General features: G+C 39.0%; 1 protein-coding gene across 1 annotated transcript in view; it reads left to right on the top strand.

Annotated features, from left to right (window-relative positions):
- LOC145467312 (uncharacterized) overlaps positions 1-12,077 on the top strand; it is a 166,733-nt gene that overhangs the window by 154,645 nt on the left and 11 nt on the right. Inside the window, exons 44-55 of the mRNA XM_081450852.1 lie at positions 447-743; positions 1,941-2,237; positions 2,980-3,279; positions 3,537-3,836; positions 4,978-5,277; positions 5,993-6,289; positions 6,752-7,048; positions 7,815-8,099; positions 8,666-8,768; positions 9,349-9,581; positions 10,313-10,540; positions 11,403-12,077. The exon at positions 11,403-12,077 is cut by the window's right edge and continues 11 nt beyond it. Of these exons, the coding sequence (XP_081306978.1) occupies positions 447-743; positions 1,941-2,237; positions 2,980-3,279; positions 3,537-3,836; positions 4,978-5,277; positions 5,993-6,289; positions 6,752-7,048; positions 7,815-8,099; positions 8,666-8,768; positions 9,349-9,581; positions 10,313-10,540; positions 11,403-11,734 (3,269 nt within the window). The 3' untranslated portion in view covers positions 11,735-12,077. The remainder of the gene's footprint in view (positions 1-446; positions 744-1,940; positions 2,238-2,979; positions 3,280-3,536; positions 3,837-4,977; positions 5,278-5,992; positions 6,290-6,751; positions 7,049-7,814; positions 8,100-8,665; positions 8,769-9,348; positions 9,582-10,312; positions 10,541-11,402) is intronic.

The raw sequence follows: 12,077 nt of genomic DNA, 5'->3' as shown, positions 1-12,077 counted from the left end.
CCCCTTTTAAGCCTGTAAGAGATGCTTGGTGTAAATTTCAGAAATGGTCACTTACATGTAACAAGAAAATGACACAAGGCGGCTGCTTTCTCAAGCTTAAAGCATTTTAAATGTCAATCTATTCGCAAAAGGAAATTTCAGTAGTGCTAGTCTCTTTTACATGCACCTTACCCACCATTGATGTTACCTTTACCTCTCAGTTTTCTTACTGATAGCCTTGATTCATGTACTTTTCTCAAGTAAGTGACGTCGGAAAGGCTTAATGACCCTTCATAACCATCGTTATTTACTTTACAGAGATACTTCAGCCTACTCACTTTCTTTGCAAATTAACTTAATTTGCAGAGAAAGTGAATAGGCTGAAGTATCTTCGTAAAGTAAATAACGACAGTTATCAAGGGTCATTAAGCCTTTAGTAAACTTGGTTTTACATTTTTTTACGTCAGAACCTGATGGTGCTCCACAAAATGTGAGAGGACAGAACAGCAGCTCAACAAGCATCTTAGTCATGTGGGATGAAGTTCCGGCTGAACAACAGAATGGTATCATCACGGGTTACGCCATTACTTATCACTCACAAACAGAGAATGACAATGGAAATGTTCAAGTAAATGGCTCTGTTCGTCAGACAGAACTGACAAATCTAAACGAATATGTCAACTACAATATCACAGTGTTTGCATCTACTGAGAAAGGAGATGGACCAGCCAGTGATCCAATTGTTGTTAGAACAGACCCGGATAGTAAGTAATATTTCTTATCGCGAATTTTTGGTGTATGTTTTGGTAATTCCGTAGTTAATAGAGTTTCCTATCAAGCTCTCCTTTTGGTCGTTATGGTAATTTTTGACTCATGCCATTTCACTAAGAGACTTCGGGACTCTGGTAAAACGAAGTGACATGTTAAAGTTTTTTATAGGTTTAAGTAACTGACCACATTGTAGAACGCTAGAGATGTTTGTTATTCAGTTTTAATGAAAATTTGCGCACGTCTTGAGAACACAGCTCGGTAGTTGTTGTTTGTACTTCATTTGTTTTGAGATTTAATGAGCATCCCAAAGGAATTCTGTCATATTGAGACAGTATGACATAGAATGTCAAAAAATGCGCCACACTTGGAAAATTGCGCCCAACTATGTCATATTGAGACAATATGACATAGAATGTCAAAAAAAATGGATATGTCAATATGACATAGTTTGTATTAATCTGGAAAAACACAGATTCTATCTGATGTTGTAAGTAATAACCTTCAGGTTGTCGTTCTGGTACAGTACGTTTTCTCTTTTTATTTTTTTCCTCCAGCTTCTCAGCGGTCCGGAATCCTAAATCCTTGAATCCGATTGACCTATCGTGTGCGCTCTAGTGGTGCACATTTTCCTATCCGGACCCGAGTATGCATCACTCCTAAATAGCCAACTTTGGCAACTTTTTAAGCTTTTTGTTACACTGCAGAGCAACGTAAAGTGGAAGCATTCAACACTTTGGCAACTTTTCAAGCTTTTTTATCGCTTTTTGTGCCCGGAATGTCTAACACGTGCGTACGCCAGATTTTACCTGAACTGCTTTAATTAAAACTCAACACGAATGTTTCTTTCAAAGCAATATCGTGGATAAGAAATAACCACGAAGACGTTATTTGTCGGCCTTGCTCATTCCCTACTGGGAAACACTGAGTAAGGCGCGACGCCGCATACTCAAGACCTCGCGCACAGTTTTTTCCAATACGGACCTCCCGGCCGGCAAATAGCAGTTATATACACAATGCATTATTTGTTAGTCATGGTATATGTTCACGATACACAACGAAACTAAGGTTGAAAAGATATACATGTATGACAAATGTAAAATAAACAAACAGGTAGTCAGCATTGTGTAACTAGGCACTAAGGCCCAGCCACATTCGTTACAATATAACTAAACTTTTAACTTCTATATCAGAACCTTTTGGTCCTCCACAAAATGCACAAGGACAGAACAGCAGCTCAACCAGCATCTTAGTCATATGGGATGAAGTTCCAGCTGATCAACAGAATGGTATCATTACGGGTTACACCATTACTTACAAGTCACAAACAGAGAATGACAATGGAAATGTTCAAGTAAATGGCTCTGTTCGTCAGATGGAATTGACAAATATAAAGGAGTACGTCAACTACAATATCACAGTGTTTGCATCTACTGTGAAAGGAGATGGACCAGCCAGTGATCCAATTGTTGTTAGAACAGACCAAGATAGTAAGTAATTTGTATTGTAGTATACGTTTCTTCTGGTTGGTATAGCGGTTTCTTCTTGCAGGTTCATGCAGTCATTATAACACTTGATAACTCTTCAGTGGAGAACGTGTGAATTTTTTTTTTTTTTGTTATCCTAGTAAAATCATTCATAATATGAATGTAATTATCTTAAGAGAAATTCCCCACCAAGGAATGCACATTTCAGTGAGGCCAAACTCAAATTTTCCAAATGCCTCTTTTATTTTCACTTGTTTCCGATAAAAATAAGTTACTTGAGATTTTAAACAGCTGTGATTAGGTATGCCTTTAGTGTTTATATGTTTGTTCATATAACTAATCAAAATGAAGCATTTTGACAGATGGAACTCATGGTACTTCCTTGTAAACATAACTTCGGGTTATTTTATTTGTAGTTATGCATTATTTACTCATAGACAGTTTCCCATTATGGTGCCCGCAGTTTCATGTTTCGGATTAGACATCATCCATCGTCAGTTATACAGTGACAAATAAAATGAAAATATGCAATAAATAGTATAACAAAGTGAGATATTAGCAAGAATAATTAATTGTAAAGTATAAGTAATGTTTATGCAAGTGAAACTCAAATTAAATTTCTATATCAGAGCCTAGTGCTGCACCACAAATGTGTGAAGAGAGTGGAAATCTTTTCGTAGGAATCATATATGAAAGCGTATTGACAATTATTGTAAAGTTAACTTGTTTTCAACTTTGCTATCAGAACCTGATGGTGCTCCACAAAATATAATAGGCCAGAACAGCAGCTCAAGAAGCATCTTAGTCATGTGGGATGAAGTTCCAGCTGATCAACAGAATGGTATCATCACGGGTTACACCATTACTTACCACTCACAAACACAGAATGACAATAACATTGTTCCAGCTGGTGCTGAAGAAAGTGAAAAGGAATTGACCGGTCTAAAGGAGTTCGTCAACTACAATATTACAGTTTTTGCATCTACTGTGAAAGGAGATGGACCATCTAGTGATCCTAATATTGTTGTGAGAACAGACCAGGATAGTAAGTAACTACTTTTTTCTTTTCAATTAACATTCGTTCCATGCAATCAATATACTCTGTCAGGAACTCCTTTAATAAACTATGACTGTCATACTAGCTATGAAACTACAACGACAACGGTAACCGGGCCTGCGTTGGCCCAGCATGCAATGGGCCTAAGCCCAGTCCTAAAATACAATACTACAACTCCCATCTGTGAAAAAAAGCTTTTCGTGCTCACATGCTCTGTTTTTTTTGTTTTTTTTTTTTTTTATCAGAACCTGATGGTGCTCCACAAAATGTAACAGGCCGGAACAGCAGTTCAACAAGCATCTTAGTCACGTGGGACGAAGTTCCAGCTGATAAACAGAATGGTATCATCACGGGTTACACCATTACTTACCAATCACAAACAGAGAATGACGATGGAAGTGTTTCGGCTGGTCTTGATGATCGTCAAAAAAATTTGACAAATCTAAAGGAGTACGTCAACTACAATATCACAGTGTATGCATCTACTGTGAAAGGAAATGGACCAGCCAGTGACCGTGTTATTGTTGTTAGAACGGACCAGGACAGTAAGTGATTTTAATTTAAATCTTTTTCTTGTGGTTGTTATGGTGGATTTTGTGGCTGCTTGGTTCTTGTTTGTTAATCACTTTCGAGCTGACCTTTCCTGTGTAGAATTAACTTCTTTCACCAGTTTGAGGCAAAAAAAGTAATAATATCAATGAAAGGAACTTTTTCAAAGAAAATAACCCGTGCACTTTGAAGGACGGCAGAAATTTAAGGTGTTAGAATTTCATAAACTGTTTACATAGTAAGAGATCATATCAGTATAGATGTTTTCTTTTGAAATCAAATCATCACGGGAACACTGGTCAAGGATCGTTTTTTAAACATGAGCTATTGATATTACCCACTATTGGGAGTACAGTCAAGTCGTTGCCGTCTCTTCAGCGACCGGTTGTTAGTCCTAGAAACATGTATTAATATAGTCAGTGTAATACCGCAAACCAGATTTCGGTCAAGTGACCACCTCTGTTAAGCGGCTGGGGTCACCGTTTTGTCGTCCCAACCAGATATTTTTTCGTATAGTTTTCATATTCTGTTAAACGGTCAACGAAAATATGTGTCTGGTGTTCCCAATTAGTGCCTTTTCGCTAGAACGACCAGACACTTTAATAAAGGATATGTATGTAATTATGTATGTGTATGGCTTGGCATTTCTTTATCCTGGTCAGCTGTAGCTGATGAAAGGAAAGAGTGAGAAACTTCAACTAAATAAAGAGTGTACATAAGCACATCAGCATTATCGGTGCCTTTTTTGAAAGCACAATAAGGGGATTGTATCCTGTACTCCAGGGTATCAGTGAACAACCACTTGCTAGGCCATTTGCTTTCGTTCAGGCCTTTTTGTAGTTCTTCCTAGCCGCGCCGCTTTTTTTTTTTTTTTTTTTTTTTTTTTGTTTCTTCTGGTTGTACGTGAAGAAAATTTTCTTAACGGCTTGGTAATAGACACTTGACCCCAACAAGCTTTATGTTTTCTGTATGTGCATATCACGCATGTACAGTATTCGCGCTACATCAGGCAACTAACGTTAGGCATGCCCTTGACAATTTTAAGAAACAGTTATTTTGGAAGTCTTTGCAGGAATCATATATAAAAGCCTAGTGAAAATCATTGCAAAGTTAACTTGTTTTCAACTTTTCTATCAGAACCTGATGGTGCTCCACAAAATATAACAGGCAACAACAGCAGCTCAACCAGCATCTTAGTCATGTGGGATGAAGTTCCAGCTGAAAAACGGAATGGTATCATCACGGGTTACACGATTACTTACCACTCACAAACAGAGAATGACAATGGGAAAGTTCAAGTAAATGGCTCTGTTCATCAAACCGAATTGACAAATCTAAAGGAGTACGTCAACTACGATATCACTGTGTTTGCATCTACTGTAAAAGGAAATGGACCAGCCAGTGATCCTGTTATTGTTGTTAGAACAGACCAGGATAGTAAGCATTTTTTTGCTGACTGAGTGCATATAAGTACGGTTTAAATAACCAGGAACGGATCAGGTTTTACGAAATAAGTAAATAAGTATCTTTTTACTGAGGAAAGAACATAACAGCAGTACCATCTGGAAACCTGTGGCTTTTGGATTCCTTATCGAAAACGACTTGAGAAATGTTGGTTTTTACGACGGGAGAGAACCCGGAGAGGAAACTTTGAGCCAAAGCTAAAACCAACAACAAACTCAACCCTTATCTGTCGTCCAGTCTGGGATTTAAACTTGGGCCCCATTGTTGGGAAGCGAGTGCTTTGACCACCACTCTATCCCTGGTTGCCATTTTTAAATTTTTAAATTCTAACATTGCTAAGCATTCCATGTTATAACATGGAAATTGTGTACTTTAAAAACTCAACAAGATTTCCGTAAAATGGTCATTTTCAGGCTTCAACTAAAGGATTCAGGTAAAGCTTGTCACCAACCTCCCCTTTACCCTCCGATGAAATGTTCTTTTGGATACGCCCTGTCTGCAAATTAATACAAGTACTGCACTGAGCTTCAAAATTAAATTGACACCTAAAGGCTAAATAAAACCGGTCGTAGCAAATGTTAGTCCAAAGACATGTTTGATTGATGTACATGGGGAAGTGGCTCCTGGCAGAAACAGTATAACTTCTTGTTCGCTAATGAAAAAGTATTCTTTCTAATTACCTTTTCAGGACCCAGCGCTCCTCCCCAGGATTTACAGTTAAAAGACACAACTTCCTCTTCACTTTTAGTCAGGTGGAATGAAGTTCCAGCTGCAGACAAGAATGGTATCATTATTAGCTGTACGGTGAGCTATCAGGCGATCAGTTCTTTACTGGTTGAAAACTTAACAGTCTACTTTCCGACACGTGAGGTGAATCTAACTGGGCTGATAAGGGATATGAACTACAGTGTCAGGGTTTTGGCGTCTACCGGCAAGGGCGATGGAAACTACAGCGATCCTGATTTTTTTGTTACAAACCAAGATGGTAAGTTAGTATTCAGATTTCCATCAAATTACCCGCCCAACATGAACCCTACGATGGCAAAAAGAGGCCACAACTTGAATGTCTTGAGGAAAGCAGAGATAATTTACGTCTTCAACACGGTGAGCAAGCACCATTTTTTCACTCCACGAAGAGCAAACAGTGCGATCTGCGAGCTCTCTAAAGATCGCTTTATGCTCGTGTTTACTCTAAACGAATTTTAGAGAGCATCAATCGACTGCGTATAGTTGGCACGTGTTCATTTTGAAAATTTGCCAGTTTCAAGACACTCGTGGAAGGTAGTGTGATCATCCGAAACTTTGCAAGAAACTCCATTTTTTTCCTATGTCGTTCAGAATAAGGCTTCAGTTCTTCTTGGACGTTATCTATAACTCTTACATTGTGTTTATTGAAGTTGCGATTTCATCATTGTTACTCTCTTATTATCGATTCTTCTATGTTCAGTGCCCAGTGCTGCTCCTCAAAATGTGAGAGGACAGAACACGAGCTCGACCAGCATTTTAGTCGCATGGGATGAGGTACCAGTCAATGAACAGCGCGGTAATATCCGCTATTATACAGTAATTTATATGGAGACACAGGGAGGTGCAGAGATGTCGAAACGGGTTGATTCATCCACACTTAGTGTTGAGTTAACAGGTCTTAAAAGGTACGCGAAATACAGCATCCAGGTGTCAGCTGCAACTGTGAAAGGCGATGGTCCAGCCAGTGTTCCTGTCACTGTCAGCACGAAGCAAGGCAGTGAGTAGACCAAGTACACGAAAGCATATTACATTTGTGAGGTAGTTAGAATAAATCACCTAGTAAAGAAAGCCTGTGTTTATCACAGACGCAGAGTTGGGATGATTGGTTGGTTTTAATTAATTCCCCAGTTTAAGGTGTCACTGATGTAGAAACACTTGGTTTTGTAACCATCCATATCCGTCCTGCAAGTAAATGAAGATGGCAAGATAGTAAAAGAGTAACATTTGCAATAAGTAATAAGTGAGGGTAGAGGTCTGGGTCTGCGAAGTCCAATTAGGTGAAGCATTCTTTTGACAGAAATGAGGCCACAATAGACAATACAAAGTGTATCAACCGGCGGTTGCTCTCGATTGTTCTCGATAATGTGCTTATTTTTCAGTTAACAAAAATGGACCCCATAATTGTTTACAACTAAAGCAATTTGGAGATAATAATCACATTATTTCGACGTCATGAGGTTATCAATGACTCACATGTGCATACGACGATTCTGCATGTACATACCAACCACGTCGTGCCATTTTTAACGAGTATCATAAAAGGAGAGCGTTTCTACCTTAGCACCTATACTCGTTAAGATGCATACAGGAAAAGCCCCCGTCTCTTTTATTACGACTAGAATTCAAACCAAGGAGGGGCACATGAAGCAAGTATCTGAAGAACGTACTGTAATAATCTTTAAGTCGACATTGGTCGGCCAAATGAACTTAAACCTACTTGTACTTTATTAACAAACGCTTACTGAAATTTTTGCATATTGCAGTACCTTCTAAGGCTCCTGTATTAACGATTGTTACGGTACTGAACAGTACTAGTGTCGAGGTGGAATGGCAGCCGGTACCTGAGGAGTTTAGGCATGGTATCATTACAAAGTACGTCATATTTTACACGGTTGAGAAAGAGACGGGCGAAAAGGAAGTAGCTGCATCCCTTCTGAAAGCAGTTGTAAATGGGCTCAGACAGTCTAGAACATATTCATTTCGAGTTCAGGCTGCAACGGTGAAGGGTGCAGGTCCTGCAAGCAGTCCTAAAAATGCAACAACTGAAGGTGAGGATATAGCTCCTTTTCACAAACACAGCAAATAGCAATTTTAACAAAAATTCAGATGCACATAATGATGTACATGTACAATATTGTTTTGAAATTTAGCGAAACATCTAAATAACAGTTAGCAGGAGGTGAACTGTTCAAAAGAAGTGATGCAAGCAACACCCGTGGTAACATTATCCGGGATCCGGGGAAGAACTGGTCACCATACTTGTCTAAAAATAATTTTAGAAGGATTACTTCGTGAATATGGCCCATGTAGGGGATTAACTCTTCCACCCTTCATCTTCTCTTGTGTATGTTGAATATGGGCTCGGAAAAAAACGATAAACTTCCAAGCGTCAGTTCCTCTCGAAATTTCACCTTGCCAGATAGTATTTCAACGCTCTAGTCAGAGAACGCTTATATATTTTCCATCAAACTAATATACCTACCTTCGGTTTTTGTTTTGTTTTTTGTTTTTTTTTCTTTTTTTGTTTTTTTTTTTTTTTGGTGTTGTTGTTGTTTTTGTTTTGTTTTGTTTTGTTTTTTGTTTTCTTTTCTTTTTTTCTATATTGTTTTTTCAGACCCACCGACCGCTCCGACGCCTCCTGATGGCAACATTGGAACAACAGAAGTATCCGTTCCCTTTAAAACTAAGAAAGAGTTAAGTAATGGCAAACCAGTCAGGTAAGTGTTTTAAAATTTCGTCTTCAGTTGCCCTGTAACGCAGGCTGTGCTAAGCTTCATTGGTTATATACTTCAGCAAAGCCGGGCTTTGCGTTACGATTTTCTATTTTGAAGAATAAAGGACATAAAGTTACTAACCTTGGCAAAGACTACTAGCTGGTTAATATTTTATTTCAAAGTTTAAAACAAACTTTCTGGAAGCAGTTGGGAACCAACTTTAGTTTTCAATAACTCAAGGTAACTTTGAATTCCCTTTTAAAAGTTTGAAAAATATTTCATTTTAACATGTGATCATTGCTTCAAAATAAAAAATGGTGGCGGTCACAGAGCTCGTTTTTGAGTTTCTAGCACCTAAATCTAAAATGAAAGGTGTGGCAGGTTGTACTGTAGCTATAGTAACCTGCTAGGTCAAGAAAATGACCAAATGGTGTTCAGCATCGATTGAGCATTCGTTTTATAGCAATTTTGTAGGAAACTGATAACAGTGTAGTAATAATCCGTCAGAGTATGACTGCTACAAAATGCGGGATACTATTGCCAGCCATCTTATGTGAAAATACCTTATTACACTCTTTTACAGCTTTTATCAGATGATCGTCACACCCTTAACTGACGGGCAAAACCCAGGAAAATCATCGGACACGCAATACATTAAAGTCATGCGAAATTACGATAACCAAGTGAACGGAGAATCTTATATTACGGCTGAGTTCGCCAACGATCAGTTAAGGACATCATTTCCTGTTGGTGACGGGAAGTATTATTCTAGAGATGGTGTTACTGAAGCTAAGAGAAAGCGCAGAGAAACATCATGTGAGTCAGTTCACATCTGATGGCGTTCAATTTACTATTCATAAGAACGTATATATTGACTTGAGATTACGCTGGCTAACATTTGAGATTTTCACCCCCAACCTGTAAGTCAAAAACCAAAAACACTAAAAATTGAAAGAAGAGTTTATTGGGAAAAAAAATGAAATGAAAGCCTGGAACAACAGGTTTTCATAAATGATCTGCTTTGAGATTAAAATTGATCAGAGTTATCAGAGATCGTAATTGGCAAAATATACCTTTATTGCAAAGTAGCAAAGTACCACCCCCTTATCAAAATAGTCTTTCACACGAGCAACGAGCACGTGTCCCTTTAAAGAACATAAACAGAGATTTATTAACAGACTCCACTGTATCCTAAGATGGTGTCAAAATTCGGACAATCCCCGCTTAAAATATAAAATAATAATATAAAATAATTCATAATGTTGAAGTTTAATAAGCTGGACTTAAACAGTAAATAGTGAACCGTTTGTTTGTTGGCTTGCTTGTTTGTTGTTGGTGGTGGTGGTGTTGTTGTTTGTTTGTTTTGCGTTATTGCGACTTCAGTGCCATCATTTCAGTTTCTTCCACCAGCACCAGGAGGGTCCCTTTAATATATAAAAGTCAAGATACATTTTTCTAGACTTGGGAGGGCTTCATTTTGTCAGTTATTATAGGAACACCCACAGAATTGATTTAATCCCGGGGTGCCTCTCCGTCTTTTCTTTCAGCTTTCTTCAGGTATAAAAACGGAAAGCTTGAAGAAGGCACAAGATACGCTGTCTTTCAACGATCTTTTGACGAAGATGGTGATTATGAAAATGAGGGATTTATTACGTTTACCACCAAAGATGATGGGATCCCGACAACAACTTTGATATTATCAATAGTGATTGGGTTACTTGTTCTTGTGATCGTGGCCGGTGGGATTGTGACGTGGCGACGGTTACATCCTAGTGGTGAGTTTTAACTTTTATATCTGTATACAGTTCAACCCCTATTACACAGCCACTCTCGGGAAAATGGCCGGGAAAATGGATAATGGTTGCTTGAAGGGGGCTGGTCACTTAATAGAGGTAAAAATAGAAAAGCTCTCATCCGGACTTTGATTACTGGCCGCGTAATATATAGGGGTTAACTTTAATGGGTGGCCGCTTATTAGAGGTTCGACTGTAGATATTTTTAATATTGCATTTGATGATTCAGCTTTCTTGTTTCACCTAACAGTATCGTAACTAAGAAGCCAGGTGAGAGTAATAATAAAAATCATTACCTAGCTTGGAGCTAAAAAACCAAATACAAACAGAACAGCCTTTAAGTTACGAGCTTTCACCCTGAGCATGACGCTTTGTCATGCTTGCGGGACTCAATGACCCCAAGAGCTATGCCGCCTAGAACCTCCTCTGGCCCTGGCAGATTGGCCATGTTGGACTGGTGAAAGGAGAGAAACTTGACAAGTAACATCCTCTCGTCCTCCTGGTTGAGGAATGGACCTAGCATAATGCATCCTTCCCTTAGCAGGAAGGAAGGAAGCAACTAGCGAAGAAAGGCAGGCAGACAGGCAGAGAAGGAAGGAGGGAAGGCAGGTAGGCATGCAGGAAGAGAGGGAAGGAGGGATGGATGGCAGTAGAGTAGGAGTGCCAGAGAGAAGGAAGGAAAGAGGGAAGACAGCCAGGCAGGAGCGAAAGCAGCCAGGCAGGAAGGAAGGAAGGAAGGACGTATGAATAAGACAATTGCTATGCATGATGATTCAAAACGAAATAGAATGCGGCATAGAAAAACACACTCCTCTTTTCTTTCTTTGGTTCTTTCATATTCTAGCAGAGACAAAGTCAGTTTCAAGGAATCCTCAACAAGGTTGGACACAAGAAATCTTTGAGTTGTCTCCTTATAGTAAACCATCCACAGAACCAAGTTACTACAACACTACTCTTAACGAACTAGAAACTGAAGGGCAGTCCACTTATGAAGCCGTTAATGACGTACGTTCTGGCCAGGTCACTCATTATGATAACGTTGGTCCACAACAGGAGGACACTTACCAGGAGATCGATCATGGAGTCCATTACCAGCAATTAAATGTAAATCATCAGGCTACTTACGAAGGGTATGTGAAGCCAACCTCGGGCCGAGTTTCATCGTCAAACTCGTGACAGTTATTACGATGAGCACGAAGATATGTCAATTGCCTCCTGCTTCGTGTGCTGAGTACAAACTACGTAAAAAAGAAAGGAAAAAAGGGAGCCACATGCACCAGAACTCGGCCGCTCAGAAATAATGTTAAAAGTAGAAGTGAGGGCACTGTCGAAAAACGTTAGGAAAACGTACGTTCGGTGTGTTATTTGGCCTCTTTAAATCCTTGAATATAGACATCTATACACCATATAGAATATTGATTAAGGATTTGCGATGGTACATTTAATTGATAGTCGGTTCCAGATATATTGAGAGCCTAAAGCCTGGTACACACTTGTGAGATAAGCATAACACTAGTGA

This window comes from Orbicella franksi, chromosome 14 (assembly GCF_964199315.1).
Source record: "Orbicella franksi chromosome 14, jaOrbFran1.1, whole genome shotgun sequence".
Lineage (NCBI taxonomy): Eukaryota > Metazoa > Cnidaria > Anthozoa > Scleractinia > Merulinidae > Orbicella > Orbicella franksi.
The sequence above is the reverse complement of the archived record's forward strand: the minus strand, read 5'-3'. Positions and strand labels throughout refer to the sequence as shown.